Raw genomic sequence first — 16,767 nt, 5'->3', positions numbered from 1 at the left:
ACAACACAGCTAATCCTGCATCACACAATTAATGCCACATGATCTAGTGTTTAGATTTAGGGGTTAAAGGCTGGAAGATGTGGATTATTAGCGATTGAGCTGACACCTGCAGTTACCTCTGCACTGCTTGCAGAAACTGCTATTGCCACCACCATTGTCACCAGATATGCCCTACTCAAAATAGAGTTTTTTTTAAAAAATTGTCCAATTTCTCCTTTTGTTCTTTAAAAAGCACTAATTCATCTTGATATATGCCTACTTGTTAAGATTGAAAGGTAGGTGATTGTTTCAATCTTCCCAGATGGGCATTTAATCCTACATTACATCAGCAGTCAATTCAACTCAGTAGGGAATCAAAACCAAAACAAATCCTGTCCTCACCAAGGATCCCCACAAATGTGTTTTCTGGCAAGGGTATCTACACCCAAAACAGGAACCTTATGTATTTCCTTCCATAAAGCAAGTGTACCAAGGCCCCAGCTGAGATCAGTTAACCTAGCAGAAACCAAAAATCAAACTGGCCACTTTCCAACCTATATGACACTAACACACCAGGCAATGAGCAAAGTTCTTCCAAAGCGAGTTCATGAATCTATTACAAATCCATTGTAAAATTACTGAAAAATAACTTAATAAAAAGATCCCTTGAGCCTCACGTTAACGTCATCAGTGATACTAAGTACACAGTTACTGCTTCAGGAACACAGTCATATCGCTGAACAAAATGCCCATTAAAATTAACAATCACATGACAAACCTTCGCAAGTTACTTGACTGGCTGTATAAACTGCTCAAATATCCATGAGATCTGTTCCTTCAGAGGGAAATTGTATTTTACAAGTTCTGGTCTTGGATGCAAAAAATTAAAAATCACAGAAAATACTGTAGCTCGAAGACAACGAAACGGCAACAGTTCAACTCCCTTGTCACGCTTATTTGTAACAAAACTGCTACAGACCCAGCGGATCAAATGCAGCTTAAAGCTCAGACCCGTCCACTGATGAGCCTAGAGATAAACCCGTTAAATAAAATTGACGGAGATGATCAAGCAGGACCCCAAGCGGCGATTAGAAACAGACAAGTGAGTCAGTCACCCACCTGACAGCTGGAGCCTCTGTCGCTGTCCTCCTCCCCCGCGCGCGCTCGATCCTGAGATCAGGCCGGGACTGTGCTCGGCAACATCAACACACCAAAGGCAGAGAGAAACACAGTAAGTACTGGGACGAGCTCTAGCTCGCACTGCAGCCCGGCTTCCCGCTGGTTTAAAGCACCGACACATCACAGCCCCGCTACCGCGGCAACTGACCCGGAAGTGATAGCGGGCCCACACTCACCATGGATACCGGGCCTTGTACAGCGTGAGTTAGCAGCGCATCCTGAGCCAGGGACAGGATTCGCACCAAAAGGGATACCGAGGCTCAGAGCTTCACTGTTCGTGAATACCCTAGCGTTGCTTACAGGTGATCCAGAACTGAAGAAGCAATAACTCATTGAATGAAAGGCAAAAGTCCCCACAGATATATTTATCTACCAAAACAAATTATAAAACGTATTCAAGGAGAAAAAATGTTCCTCGATCCTCAGTTATTTGTTTTTCAATTCGTTTTTCCACCTTTCCAGTAGATGTTCAAGATCCAAGTACTTGATTTGTTTATACTCCTTCAAAAAATACATATTTTCATTGGTTATTTACAATTACTTAATGATTTCCTTGGTTATTTAGCTTTACAGAATTATATTTTTGTTCCCTTACTTCCCACAGTAAATTTGCCAATGTTGCAACTGACATAGACAGCAGTGCCCAAGTTGGCTTTTCTCATTTCTGATGAAAGGTCATTGACCTGTAATGTTAACTCTGCTTCTCTCTCCAAAGATGTTGCCAGACCTGCTGGGTATTTCCAGCATTTTATGTTTTTATTTGGCTGTCAATGTTGAGTTTCCAATGATGAGCAACTGTGGATCCTTAAAAGTCTGGGCCCAGCTAACCAACTGACTAACTGCAGTGTCTTGAGATTTGTATGAACATGCCTCAAACACACGTATGCCAACCTAAAAAACATGGCTATTAGCATCAAGAAAGCTGACACAACACCAACCACCACCCCCAATCCAAAAGCAGACTACTCAATAACAGCCCTCACTTGTAAAATAAGTAGTTACGAGGCTTTTGTACCTATTTAAAACATGGAATTTACACCTTGGAAACAGACCATTCAGCCCAACAACTGGTGTTGACACTCCATACAAGCCTCCTCTCACCCTATTTTACATAGTTGTATTATCCAAAATGACTTGGGAACTACATGGTTCAAGCATATGTATATCTCCACAATGCCACGTCTCTACTGCACTACAACCTGCTGAAACAAATTATGCCACAAATGGAGAGAAGTGAGAAAGCATGATACAAGCTCCAGTATCTGTCTAAAGTGTGATTATTTAAGAAGCTCTGGGAACCACAAGACATAATATGGTGGCAGCAAGGTGATTGTAAGTAGAATTCAAACCCTATGAGCAATGTAAATATTGAATTTGGCAGTGAAAAACAACTCGAATTAGTGCCAGGAAAAAAAACACTGTGCAGATCGTGTGAAAAATGAGATGGCCACTGCTGCCAATTAATGCGCAGTTCCAGTGCATGATGAATTGTGAGCCCAACAACGTCGTGGAGGCATTCGAAAAGTTTAAGCAAAAGTGCAAATTGATATTAGCTTTCTGAACGGCACAAATGAGGTCAGCTACATCCTTTTGCGGACAGGAGAGAAAGGATTAGATCTTTTCAATAGCCGGGAAATGAGTGAGGACGACGAGAAAAACCCAGACAAGATTTTTGAGAAATTCAGCATACATCTTCAGCCAAAAACCATAGGATCCACTGTTATGAAGTTCAGAGTCTGAGGTAGGAACCCAGTGAGCCTATTGACGATTTCTTAATGAGATTGAGAAACGTAACCAGCAAGTGTAAATTCAAGGACATGGATGAAAGGCTGGTAGATCAGCTTAGGTGGGGCTCTGCACACCCTGATGTACAAAAAGTTTTAACTGGAAAGGACAAGCTTACAATATGCCAGAGCACATGAAGCCAAGAATAGACAGATGAAGATGCTGATTACCCAAATGGCTGGCTTTCAGTTAAGACAAGGGAAGAGAAACAGGGTTGATGCAATGAAACAGCAATAAAGGAATGCCTACCAGAGAGAGAGAAAGATGTGTAAGAGATGTGGATGACCACGAGTTCACAGACAGAAAGAAATGTCCCACATACAGATCAAACTACAGAGCATATGGAAAGCCCAATCACTGGGAAAGAAGTGTACGACAAAGAAAGTAGATGGTAAAAGGAATTACCAGAGGCAGAGCAACAGGGCAAATGAGAAATAAAACATCCATACCCTGGAAAATGATGGGGGAGTTTGAGAATGCAATAGACATAAGATCCATAGACCTACATGAAATGTCTGGATGTGAAAGTTCCCAAAGAAAAAAAATTCTCAACCATATGGATCAGGAAGGAGGTGAGAGGTAAGCCCACAACCACAAATCTAAAGCTGAAGCTTGATCCTGGAGCAGAGTAACATAATTCGCTCAGGCTGTACCAGAAGATCTTTCCTAAATATTTGAAAGAGAATGGTTACTCAAAGAAAGATGCTCTGAAACTGAGCAACATCATGTGTGATCTCTTCCAGTGTTGGAGTAGAGTAGTGATTCCTTTTTATTGCTTGATTAAGATCTTTGGGATCCAGGCAAAAGACAGCATATGATGGAACTGAGATTCAATAGCTAGGAACGACCCAAGTCAGAGGGACACACAAAGGAAAATACATTAACTGTATATTCTACGTCTCTGAAACAGATGGTCTAGCTATCCTGGGCTTAAGCAGCTGCAAAGAGCTGCAGCTGCTTTCAGTAAACCATGAGATGAAGGAGGCCTCAATGAAGGTTGAAGGTATCACACCCATTGAAAAGTACCCTCCAATCAGAAGCAAGGAAGATCTGGTAAAAATGTATCCAGAGTGTTTTGGTGCGACGGTTGAATGCTTGAAGATTTTGAGTATCACATCAGACCTCCTGCTGTGAAACCGTCTCCACTCAATTTTGGGGCTCCTGATACAGCAGGGGGCCCATGTGCCAACAGAAAAATTGTGATCCTATTTCATAATAGGGGCTACTTGCTCCATTAAGTGCCTTAACTGGCTACCCACCACTGCCCGGTGAGTAGCCATTGAAGCTGGGATACTGCCTGCAGGAAAAGTGCACGGGGGCGGGAATACGTTGCAGAGACACCCCGACCTGAGTAGATTGCATTTTCCTCAACCCCACACCTCCAAAGCTACCTCCGGCGGGCTGGAAAAATTCAGCTCACTGTCACCCATCCAAAATGCCACTGTTCCAATAAACACTCTCCTACAACCTTCCCACTTGGTACTCTGCCACTCCCCCCTCCAGAATTCAAGCAGGAGTTATTTTCCTACTTTCTATAATGGGCCATGCAGGTTTCTACGCCAGGGTCTTTTGGAAGAAAGTAGATCTGGTGTGCCATACATTGCTGTAGATGAGATGATGTGGTCTATGGGAACAGGTTATTTGGTTTGTAAGTTTTAGAGAATGGTGTAGGAGGAATTAAGTGCATTGGAGAAGTAAGTTGAGAGAGTCATGAGTATTGGTAAAGTAAGTATTGACAATTTTTGGTGTATTTTCTAATTGAGGCATGGTACTGAAGAATAGTGAGCAGTTGGTGGATGGATGAAGTAATTGCGTTCAGAGTAGTTAGCCGGATTGCAGTTGCAACAAATTGGGTGAGATGCCATATTTTGCGCTGGTACGTGAAGCAAAAAAGATAGTTCCAAATGGGAATCAAAAAAAGAGATAATGGGGAATGGGCCTTCAGTGGGGCAGGGAAGAGAAATTAACTAGGGAACACAGGTTTGAATCCAGCATTACATTTTGCTTCACGCATTAGCTGCTTTTGCCGTGTAGTCATGAAAGAGAAGAAAATGCAGGGCTGTGGGGAAAGGGCAGGGGCATGGGACTCTCTTTCAAAGAGCTGAATGGCCTCCTTCTGTGCTGTGTCATTCTATGATCCAAGTTCAAGCTGGCACTTTTCCCACTTCCTCTCAGTTAATGCTAGCACTTCTGTGCTCTGAATCCCTCACTGCAATACCATGCTTTCTCCTCCTTTCATTGCCATCCGCTTTCAATCCTCAATGCACTTCTACCCTTTCATTGCCATCCATTCTCTTTCCCCACCTAGCCTCTCTCCAGTCTGGCTACGAATAGGTTGAACCACAATCCTGCCTCTGCATCACTGCTAGCACTAGGATACATATTGCTAGATCTCTAATCTGTAATCAGCAGCACAGATAGGAAAGAGTGCCAGGTATATTAGCAGCCAGACTCAGTAATAAGGGGAGGGGTGGGGAAGAGGGGAGCCTGATCTGCAATAATCTTAGCATCTCAGTCAGGCTCTGGCACAAACCAGTTCCCCTCAGCATGTCACATAAAATCCTTATCCGAACAATACTCTTAGCTCAGAAATTTTGCTTAATGCTTTTAATTACAAAAAAAAATTATTTTCATTTTTTTCTGAGTGTTTTAGAGTTTTTGTACATTATTTTATTTTTTTTATTTAGAGATACAGCACTGAAACAGGCCCTTTGGCACCTAGTTATTACAATACACTGTGTGGTGTAGACCCTGCCCCTACAGAAGCAGGGCCAAAAATAAAAGTTGCGTGATGCATCCCTGATTCACGTCTACACACGAGATTTGTCCACAGCTGCCAGAAACACCAAGCCCCAACCCTTAATTATTAAAATCTTTAGTTATCTAAACAATATCTTCTGCTATTAAAATCACTATGCAAAGTTAAAAGTCTAGGTAATGGTATCTTTAAATTGAATTAACTTCAGCATTTCTATTTCCCATTGGACATAAAAAGCACCAATTGCTATACACTGGACAATCCTGCCTTATTTATGTAACGCACATAAACCTAGTAACAAATTTTAACCAGAATCACTAAGTTTCAGATGGGAAGAGTGAAATTAAGGTGCAGTTAATACTCCTAAAAATTAGAAATAGGGTCTTTACCAAAATGTTATTGTGCATGTCTTGGTGATAATCTGAGAGCAGCATTGACAGTAGACTGGCCTTTTGCATCCAACCCACTATCTCAGAAAAAAATTGCATGACCTGTAGGGAACCAACCATACAATTTTACAACATGGGAAGTGGTCCATTGCATCTGTACTGGCTCTCAGTTAAACAATGTCGGGAGGCGCAGTGGTTAGCACCGCAGCCTCACAGCTCCAGCGACCCGGGTTTGGTTCTGGGTACTGCCTGTGCGGAGTTTGCAAGTTCTTCCTGTGACTGTGTGGGTTTCTGCCAGGTGCTCCGGTTTCCGCCCACAGCCAAAGACTTGCAGGTTGTTAGGTAAATTAGCCATTGTAAATTGCCCCTAGTGTAGGTAGGTGGTAGGAGAATTGAGGGAAGGTGGGGATGTGGTAAGGAATATGGGATTAATGTAGGATTAGTATAAATGGGTGGTTGATGGTCGGCACAGACTCGGTGAGCCAAAGGGCCTGTTTCAGTGCTGTATCTCTCTATGACTCTAATGTGAAAAATGGTAATAAAAGGGGTGGTTGCCATCATAGGAGAGTGCACACTCTATCAAAGAGTGAGATTCAGTTGATTTGATTTTTCTCCCTTCCACTTCTGAAAGCACTAACTCATACTGAGCTCCAGTGAATTAGCTGACCTCAACTAATACAGTAATGGGGTGGTAAAATGGCTACTGAGATAGGAAAGAGAACAAAGGAAAATCAGCCAGTGCCACATCTGATGGCATGACCACATTGACAGAGGTCAAGAACAGGGTTCAGTACCTTGCTAAACTAACAATTTTTCTTGAGCACATTAAGACAGGGACAGATGGAATGCACCACAGAAGAGCATGATCCAGACATCAATACATTTATAAATTAAGGAACAGAAATCTTAACTGATTGGCACTAAAGTCACTTGTAGCATGTCAACTGTTGTCCCAACTACGATCAACTAACTCAGCATGTAATAAAACCTGGGATCCTCTGGTCTGCATAGTCACTACTGCAGCAACAATGCCAAAAGATCAGATCTCACTTGAATTGTAGTAAAGTCCATGTCATGTTGTTTGTTTCCAAGATAGATTATCCTTTGCACTGTTCAACAAATAACCCAAATTTACTCAGTGGGATAAGACATAGGACTGAATTCCCAATAAGGTTCTTCCAAGAGCCGAGCTCAAGTGGATCATAGGTCAGGAAATTGTGAGCTCGTAGCCCCTAATCTTACACACGTTAATTTAAAAGGATAAAAAATAAGAGTATGTGGGCCCTCAATTTCCCAACCAATGCTCCTTGTAAATGTCTCTTTTTCCCTGGACTCTGAATGTGGAATCAACCCTTAATAGTTCCACTGGCCAGTTTAATGATTAGTGGATTTGTCAACAGTCATTGATTTTGACAAACATTCCAGTTCCCTTTTCAGTCATTTACTACCATTACAACAGAGACAGTACCTGAACTCTGCAAATATGTTACTGCCATGTAGCACCATTTAAGCCTGCTACATCTCCATTTTGTAGTGGCATTATCTATTTGGATTGAAAGCATAACCAGGTTCAGAATGCTCTACTCTGTACATCAATATATAAATAAAACTATCTTCATCTCAACTGACATGTAAAATACTTATGCATTTACCATTATCTCTGAGTCACCCTTTGCTCCTGTGCTTTATGGTTTAAATGTGGTCGTCAGAGGCTGATTGAGAACACACATTTTATGTAGATTATATCTGCTGCCACATCAAAAAGTGTCATCCTAGTAACATTATAAATGAAGTACAAGCCACAGCCACAAAATGAGTGCTCACAGTAAACAGCTATTATGAGTGGCCTGAACAGACTGATCTTTGTTTTTCAGCATTGTTATTTTAATTATTCCCCAGATCCCCCCAATTTTATACCCACTTTCTTTCTGACGGTGCTGTGTATTGTGGTATGAACAAAGAACAGTACAGCACAGGAACAGGCCATTCGGCCCTCCAAGCCTGCGCCGATCTTGATGCCTGCCTAAACTAACACCTTCTGCACTTCCGGGGCCCATATCCCTCTATTCCCTTCCTATTCATATATTTGTCAAGATGTCTCTTAAACGTCGCTATCGTTATCTGCTTCCACCACCTCCCCTGGCAGCAAGTTCCAGGCACTCACCACCCTCTGTGTAAAAAACGTGCCTCGCACATCCCCTCTAAACTTTGCCCCTCGCACCTTAAACCTATGTTCCCTAGTAACTGACTCTTCCACCCTGGGAAAAAGCTTCTGACTATCCACTCTGTCTATGCCGCTCCTAACTTTGTAAACCTCTATCATGTCGCCCCTCATCCTCCGTCGTTCCAGTGAAAACAATCCGAGTTTTTCCGACCTCTCCTCATAGCTAATGCCCTGCAGAGTCACTGGCAGCCTTCTGGTATCTCACCACAAAATGCCAATTCTTCAAGCGAGTCTAGGCAGAAGACTCTTTTTATTCAGAGGAAGCATCATAGTTGAGTCCCATATTCCCTCTTCTGATGTCCAGACACACACACTTTCCAAGGGAGTAATCAGTAGTGATCGGAAGTAAGCTTCTTGGCTGATTTTTCTCCTCCCTAACCCAGGGTTAATTAGGCCAATTGTAGCAGCACAGCTACCATACCTGGATCAGCTAACTCACAATAAATCAGCAAACTTGGCAACTTGATTTGAATAGTTCATTATCACACCAAGCAGTACATTTACCTATTTTGAACATCAGTTTTCTAACCTTAAATGGTCAATTTGGATGAAAATTGTTTAAAAATGTAATTATACTTGAAACATATATTTTCTAATTGGTGCTCTTAAGTGCATGTAAGTACATAAAGGAATAATTGGAGGGTTGGCATACATAAATCTGTCACATACAGGGAGCACACCAGACTATGAGAGCAGCCTTAATATGTGAAGAACCATCCACTGGTTAGTACATTACGCTCAGTATATAAAAGGAACAGAGCCCTCAAACTGTCACAGAGGAACCACTGAAAGGGTCAGTTTCTCCTTTTTTGTTGAACACAAGAAAAATTTATGGGCAGAACATCTTTAGTCTGGGTGACAAATAGCAAATATCACATAATTCCCAATGAGACAGCATGGGGTCCATCCTCCCCCACCGACTCCTGGCCTGGATTCTGAGGCTGGAATTTTTCATTGGGCAGGAGGCCCCGTCCACTGGCTGAAAAGTCGGCGGCGAGCCTGCCTCCGCTGAGCCTGGGGAGACGGACTGGAATTTTTTGCTCCCCAGGCCTTTAATTAACTGACCACCTCGTTGAGGCAGGAAGTCCAGCCTAATGGAGCTGTAGGCCAATCAATGGGCCAGCAGTTCTTAGTCCCAGCAGCACCACCGGGAGCAGTGGCCAGTGCTGGGACTTCACCCAGGCATCGGAAGAAGATGAAGGACGGCCCAGACAAAAAGGTGTTTTTAGGGCCTCGCCGGGGACAATCGGTCAGGCCCCGGAAAGCAAGGGGGGTCGGCTGGGGGAATGTTGTGCATTGGGGGTGGTTAGGGCTTTGGGGGCAGTCTTCCGTGGGGCACAGGGTGCCCGATCATAAGGACCTGCCCACAGCACGCAAGAAGGCCGCCTGCTTTCATCAGATGGGCTTTTTGAGGCCTCAACCACCCACCAGCCAAGGGTAAAATACCCGTGGTGGTGGGCGGAGGCCCTTAAGTGCCAGTTAATTGGCCACTTAAGGGCCTTGATTGGCCTGGGGCGGGCAGGCTGTTTCTCGCTGCCGCCGCCCCATGTAAATTGGCAACGGGGGTGGGAGGGATTCGGAACGCTCCCCCGCCTCCCATTCAATTTTAGGCCCCCACTACCACCCGTTTGGGGGGCGTAAAATTCCGGCCTGACTTTCACCAATCCACAGGAGCGGTGGAGAAAAGAGGAGAAAAAACGGTAAAACGGAATGGGGAATTACCACTCCTTTCCCGGCCTAATTTTAGGCACAAGGACTCTCACCCAAAACTTACAAGGTCCTCTTTAAATATGCAGATTGGACTCCGATGGCATCAGCAATCTGCTATTGTAAACCAGGGGAGCAGTGGTGGCTTCCTCACTAGACAAACCCTGCTAGTACCAGAATTAGTAAGTTTTTCAATTTTTTTTTAGTTTCATTGTGGGTCAGGAAGAGCAGATATACCCGCAAGGAAATACTGGCCTCCCCTGCGCTTATCTCACCTCGTCTCCTACTCAACTGGGAGTGCCATCTGGCACACTTACCTTGTGTCAGAGACAGTTCTTGCAGGTCCCTGGTGGTAGCCTCCTGCCATTCAATTTTAACAGCCCGGCAGCTGCTTTCCACCCTTTGGTCGAGAATCAGCAACTGGCATGTTAAGGAGGCCAGCCATTAAAAGTAATTTTTAAATCTACTCTATTTATTATGGTTTGCTGCCTGAAGAGCAGAGTTTTGCACAAAAATAATGGTTTCCGAGAAGATCCGGTGACAACAAATAACTTGTTATATTAAATTAATTGCCCTGATAATACATTGTACACTACATGATATGCACCCACCATTATAAAACAGTATCCCCTAAATCACTGAGCAATGCCACGAGGGATCTGCTGGTACCCAAGAAAATAAGGTTTCCATGCTGTAAAAGTGCAAATTTCAGAAGCAATCACACGATGACTCACTGGATAAATTCACCACCTGGTGTGTTAATGAGCTATATGGACTAGTTAGCTTCCAGGATCGATATTGCTCCATGCCTAGGAGACAGAAAGAACCTCAGTTCACTGGCTAGGGAGGAGAAATATCAGCCTGAGTTATCAACTCATGATAACTATCCATTAACTTCTCCTGGAAAGTGTGTGTGTTTGCGGATATAAGGACAGGGTCAAGTTTGGTCGTCATGTTTCCTCGTAAGTAAAATAAGTGACACTCATTGTGTAGGATCACGTGTAGAAAGGCATCTAGGATAGCTTGCATAAGAATAACAGAGCAGTGCTAAATAAAAATGTAACCACAATACTCCCTGAAAATAGCATCCCAAGGCTGCAGTATCTCCAATTCATGTTCTGAGGGTTTGTAATTCACCTCGTGGTGGATTGCTATCTAGTGGTTTACGTGAAGTTCTGCCAGAGACTCAACTTGGGGAGGAACTTGTATAGGAGAACATAGCAAATACATAGGACATAGTGAACAGTGGAAATTATCTACTATTATAATAATTGATGGTGGACAAGCAGTTACATTTAGCAGTGGTTCTGAAACTATTTTGGATCGAACCCACCAAAAGGTTGTTAGAACCTCTTGAGCCCCTTTACCTATGGCTATTAATTCTGGTCAGTGTGCTGAAATAAATGCCTGCTAAACTTATATTCAAAACTCTCGATTGCACTTTATGAAATGTCAAATTTGAATTGTTTTGTAATGTAATGTACTTTTACAAATTTTTATGAATAAAGTATATTTTGGGGGGAAAAAAATTAAAACGCACTCTTTCTCCCACTTATCACCACAAAGCCAAACTGAAGTTGTCATGCAGGCCACCACCTGCCATATTTTGCCACATGAACATTAAAACTTAAAATTGTTGCTTGGAAGAAAAGAGGGCCCCTCGCCAGAAAGACCTGTTTTGCATACTAGCAGACAGTGTTGGAACAAAGGAACCAGTCCCTGCTTCCTCAATACACGGAAGACGTGGTCAGACCACTTTAGTCACATGACTAACTAGCTGTCGGAGTTTTTTGATTTTGAACTTGCCACAGAGTTTTAAAACTCAGAAAGCTGTTCGCTCCTGGACTGAAAAGACCTCTCTCCTGTCTGCTTTCACCTCGCTCTCACCAGCTTTGGAAACCATTGAAGGCATATGAACCCCAAGAGAGAAAAGTCTCCTACAGTGAACAAGGTTTAAGAAGAATACTGGGCCCCAATGAAAAGCAGGACTACCTACAATCAAGGACTACAGTGAGCTCGAAGCACAGTGAAAACCCCTCTTCAGAGATTGCCTCAAACCTCTCTATTTTTTCTTCTGCTCTTTTCTGTCTTTATTTGCATGTGCGTATCACATATACATGCTAGCATGGGGCGTGGCATGTATCCATAGGTGTTAAATAAATGTCACTTTTTTTCATTAATCCTAAGAAGGCCTGTTTGTGCTTATTTCTTTGCCTTATAATTGGAAAGCGGTGAACAAGGATTCACCAAGGGGGAGCTGAATACACGGTGTGTTTAAAATTAAAATCCTGTTACAGTAAGACCAGGTGAAGGCTAAAAGGGACCCCTAGACATCTTTCTCACCTGGTTGTAACAGAAATGTGGGTGCTAGTGTCCGGAATTTTACCCACAGACAAACAAGAGAAATTGGAAGTGGGAAGCCAAATTGTTCCCAATCAAAAAAGAGCAAGATTAATACAGGTTTTCTTGTGGTTGTATGTGATTGAATACTAACATGTTTGCAACTGAAGCGAGTAGCTCTCTAAGCCAAGGTGAAGTAACTTGGGATAAGTTAAAAGCACTGTCTATGGAGGAGCTGAGAAAAATGGCTGAGCAGTGTGGCATCACTGTACGTGGCAAGGCTAGAAAGTCTGAACTCCTAAAGTTAGTGGCCAGCGATTTTTCCCTTGAATCTGAAGAGGCAGTAACAGAATTAGAAGCAGACTCCGACAGGGTAGTGTTAGCAAAGATACAATTGGTGCAGAGGAAACTTGCATTTGAGGAGAGAGAGAAAGAGAGAGCCTTCCAGAAGGAATGGGAAGAGAAAGAGAGAGCTTCCAAAAGGAACATGAAGAAAAAGAAAGACGGGGAAGGAACGAGAGAGAGAGAAAGAATATTTCAGAAAGAATGCGAAGAAAGAGAGGTGAAGTGGCTTGAGCTACCTAGGGGGTGACAGAGTAACCCCAGTGAAAGCATGGCCAATATGGAGGATCAGAATTCAGGGCTGGGTACAAAATTGCTAAAACTTGCTCAATTTAGTCCAAAATTCAATGAGGAAGATGTGGAAGAGTTTTTTGTGTCTTTTGAGAAACTGGCAAGGCAGCTAAAATGGCCAGCTGAGACCTGGAATAAAAACAAGAAATGCTGGAAATACTCAGCAGGTCTGGCAGCATCTGTGGAGAGAGAAGCAGAGTTAACATTTCAGGTCAGTGACCCTTCATCTGAACTGGTTTCTTTTAAGACAAAACAAGCTAACTGGAAAAGCCCATGAGGTTTATTCCTTGTTACCAGATGAGAGCTCACCAAATTATGAACTGACATAAAATGCTGTCCTCGGGTCATATGAATTAGTACCCGAAGCCTATCACCAAAAGTTTAGAACCCTCAAGAAGCAAGCTAATCAAACTTATTTGGAGTTTGAAAGAAGTAAGCAGCTGGCTTTTGACCAGTGGCTGAGGGCTCTTAAAGTACAGCTCAGCTCTGAGACTCTCAGAGAAGTAATTCTGTTAGAGGAATTTAAAAACTCTCACCCACTCTCAATAAAGACCTATGTAGAGGAGCAGCAGGTTGAGAGAGCCTGGCAAGCGGCCGTCCTGGCAGATGAGTTTGCTTTAATTTATAAATCGGTTACCCAGGGGAGAACCTTTCCTAATCACCCCCACAAATCCAAAAAGGACAAAGGGTGGGAAGGTGATCTCTGCCCAGGCAGTCCTGGAAGAGAAAGGAAAGCAAGAGACACAGGGGGCCCTCCTTCAGCCAAAAAGGAAGGTGCTGTGAGCAAGAGTGAGACCCGGAGACCTGTGTGCTTCCATTGTAATAAGGCGGGGCATTTAAAGGCTGACTGCTGGAAACTAAAGGGAAAACCTGTAGGGTTAATCAGGGCACAACCACTCGGTGAAGACGGAACCCTGATGGAAAGCACAGAACAAGCTGTGGCTTTAACTCCAGTAAGAGTGCAACCCAGGAAGCTTACTACAGCCAGTGCAGGAAAAGTTAATAGAATTCCTGAAGCTTATCAGGGTTTTGTGTCTGACGGGAAAGTAACCCCATACCCCTCGAGTAGGGCAAGCAAGCCCATATTGATTCTCAGGGACACAGGGCCACTAGATCCCCTTTACTGGGAAAATGCCTAACCTTTCCCTCAGAGAGTGCAGTGAACACCAAAATGGTGGTGAATGGTATTGGAGAGTGGTGTAAGCCTGTAACTGTATAACTGGGTGCACCTGGAGTGCGACCTAGTTTCAGGACCAGTGACCGTGGGGATTGTCCCTAGTTTGCCTGTGGACGGGGTTGACCTCTCCTAGGTAATGATCTGGCAGGGGTGAAGGTGGTAGCCCCCCCAGAAGTGAAAGAAAGACCGCAGGAGGTCAGAGAGGGCAGTGGCAGGAGACAGTCCACTGCAGTGTCCCTGAATGTGCAGTGAATCAGGCCATGATCACACCAGCTCCCCCAGAGGAGACTGCATTGGCACTGCAGGCAAATGACTATGAGGTCTGCCTGTCCGAGACTTTGGAAAGTTAGGAGACCCAGGGAATTAATTAAATGGATTTTCCCTCACTGAGGCTCAGTGAGCTGACCCAGTATTGTGATAGTTAGTACAGGCTGCCCAATCTGAAAGTGAAGCAGAGGGAGTCCTTGACTGCTACTATTTAAAGAATGAGGTACTGATGAGCAAATGGAGTTCTCCTCACACACCTGAGATTAAGGAGTGGACAGTAGTTCACCAGTTAGTGGTGCCACAGAGGTACCGGGGAGAAATATTAAGAAGGGCCCACGAGACTACAGTGGCTGTACATGCCAGTATACGAAAGACCAAAGCCTGCATAAAACAGCAGTTTGACGGGCCAAAACTCCACAAAGATGTGGTGGAGTACTGCAGGAGTTGCCACATGTACCAGGTTGAGGGGAAACCCCAACCTACAGTGAAACCTGCACCCCTAAGTCCTGTACCGGTGTTAAGGGGACCCTCCAGCAGAGGGTTGGTGAACTGTAAGGGACCCCAGTTGAGAACAAAAGGGGACAAGCAGGCACACGGCTGGCAAAGTTTTAGAAGGAGAAGGGGAAAAAGTGACCACGAGGGCAGGTTAAACGAAGTCCGGGAGGTATCCTGGATGAAAACTCCTACTGTCTGGTCAGCCAACCCTGAAAAATTTAAAATGTTAGACCCCCCCCCCCCCCCCCCCCCCCATCCTCCTATGTAAATACAGACTCTAGAAGCACTCCACTTGAGTTGCTAATAGCATGTACAGGAACCTGCAGAGACAAAGAGAGACCTCTAGAGGACACAGAAACCTTGAGGGTGATGCCTTGCCTAGTTGAAGTGCCACCAGAGAGTGCAGTCAAGTCTGCACAAATACCTGCAGGTAGGAATGTCCCTGAGAACAAAGGGGAGATCAACAAATAATTCTCCCCCACAGTCAGAGGAAAAGGGAACCACCCATCCCCTGAAGGCAAAAGCCTTTGCTTGGCTCAGCAAAGCATTGAGAGGGGGTTCAGGATAGACCTACCCACTACTAATCCTCCTGGAAAAAACATTACCTCAACAGGAACAAACCCTGGGCAGTCATGGCAATGGGCAAACTGAAGAAAAGCTTCCCCAAAGAACCACATGCCACAAAAAGGGAAGTTAGAGCAGCACTGGCACCCAAAAAAGACAATTTTAATAAGCTTTAAGATTGACGAATGAAAGAGAGAAATGCATTGTTTTTCTTTCTGTATCTTATATTTCTCTCAGACCTTTTAATGAAATGTGCCATTTTTATTCAAATCGCATTTCATTCCCCTGGGTGTGGAGGTGTCATGCAGGCCCCCACCTGCCAAGAATGAGAGACATATTTTGCCACATGAACATTAAAACTTAAAATTGTTGCTAGGAAGAAAAGAGGGCTTATCACAAGGAATTGTCAGGCCAGAAAGACCTGTTTTGCAAACTAGCAAAAAGTGTCAGAACAAAGGAACCAGTCCCTGTTTCCCCAGTACACAGAAGATGTGGTTTGAACAGTTTAGTCACATGACTAACTGGCTGTTGGAGTTTTTTGAATTTGAACTTGCCACAAAGTTTTAAAACTCAGAAAGCTGTTCGCTCCTGGACTGAAAAGACCTCTCTCCTGTCTGCTCTCACCAGCTTCGGAAACTATTGAAGACATATGAACCCCAAGAGAGAAAAATCTCCTACAGTGAACAAGGTTTAAGAAGAATACTGGGCCCCAACGAAAAGCAAGACTACCTACAATCAAGGACTACAGCGAGCTCGAATCACAGTAAAAACTCCTCTTCAGAGATTGTCTCAAACCTCTCTATTTTTTCTTCTGCTCTTTTCTGTCTCTATTTGCATGTACCTGTCACATATACATGCTAGCATGGGGCGTGGCGTGTATCTGTAGGCGTTAACTGAATTAGAGTTTAAGTTCTAATAAATTTCACTTTTCTTCTTTAAACCTTAGAAGGCCTGTTTGTGCTCATTTACTTGCCTTATAATTGGAAAGCGGTGAACAAAACACGGTGTGTTTAAAATTAAAATCCTGTTACAATAAGACTAGGTGAAGGCTAAAAAGGACCCCTAGGCACCTTTCTCACCTCGTCATAACAAAGTGTGTACTTTACTGCAGGCAAGGTCTGGAGTTAGTGAATTTAACAAAGAGAAAGATTTTGAAGGCTGACAATTGTGCCACAAGTGAATAATGTTCACTGGGGAAATGAGGTCAGTTGGTTAAAACAATCCTTCTAAGTGGACAACAGTTCTGAGTTCAAAAAGCCAGTAGAGATGC

The 16,767-nt window shown here is 43.7% G+C and overlaps 1 protein-coding gene and 1 long non-coding RNA gene across 5 annotated transcripts in view; one reads left to right on the top strand and one right to left on the bottom strand.

The window, feature by feature from the left end:
* Window positions 1–1,315, bottom strand: part of LOC137377653 (H(+)/Cl(-) exchange transporter 5) — a 125,664-nt gene extending 124,349 nt beyond the window's left edge. Inside the window, exon 1 of one of the 4 annotated variants that reach the window (XM_068047544.1) lies at window positions 1,099–1,315. In XM_068047544.1, the coding sequence (XP_067903645.1) occupies window positions 1,099–1,279 (181 nt within the window). In that variant the 5' untranslated portion in view covers window positions 1,280–1,315. Of the gene's footprint in view, window positions 1–757; window positions 1,046–1,098 lie in introns of those variants that run through there. The other 3 variants (XM_068047545.1, XM_068047548.1, XM_068047546.1) reach the window with 3 other exon arrangements.
* Window positions 1,090–16,767, top strand: part of LOC137377656 (uncharacterized) — a 26,842-nt gene continuing 11,164 nt past the window's right edge. The window contains exons 1-2 of the long non-coding RNA XR_010976452.1: window positions 1,090–1,210; window positions 16,125–16,260. This is a non-coding gene — a long non-coding RNA (uncharacterized lncRNA). The remainder of the gene's footprint in view (window positions 1,211–16,124; window positions 16,261–16,767) is intronic.

The sequence above is a fragment of the Heterodontus francisci genome, chromosome 15 (assembly GCF_036365525.1).
Source record: "Heterodontus francisci isolate sHetFra1 chromosome 15, sHetFra1.hap1, whole genome shotgun sequence".
NCBI classification, from domain to species: Eukaryota; Metazoa; Chordata; class Chondrichthyes; order Heterodontiformes; family Heterodontidae; genus Heterodontus; species Heterodontus francisci.
The sequence above is the reverse complement of the archived record's forward strand: the minus strand, read 5'-3'. Positions and strand labels throughout refer to the sequence as shown.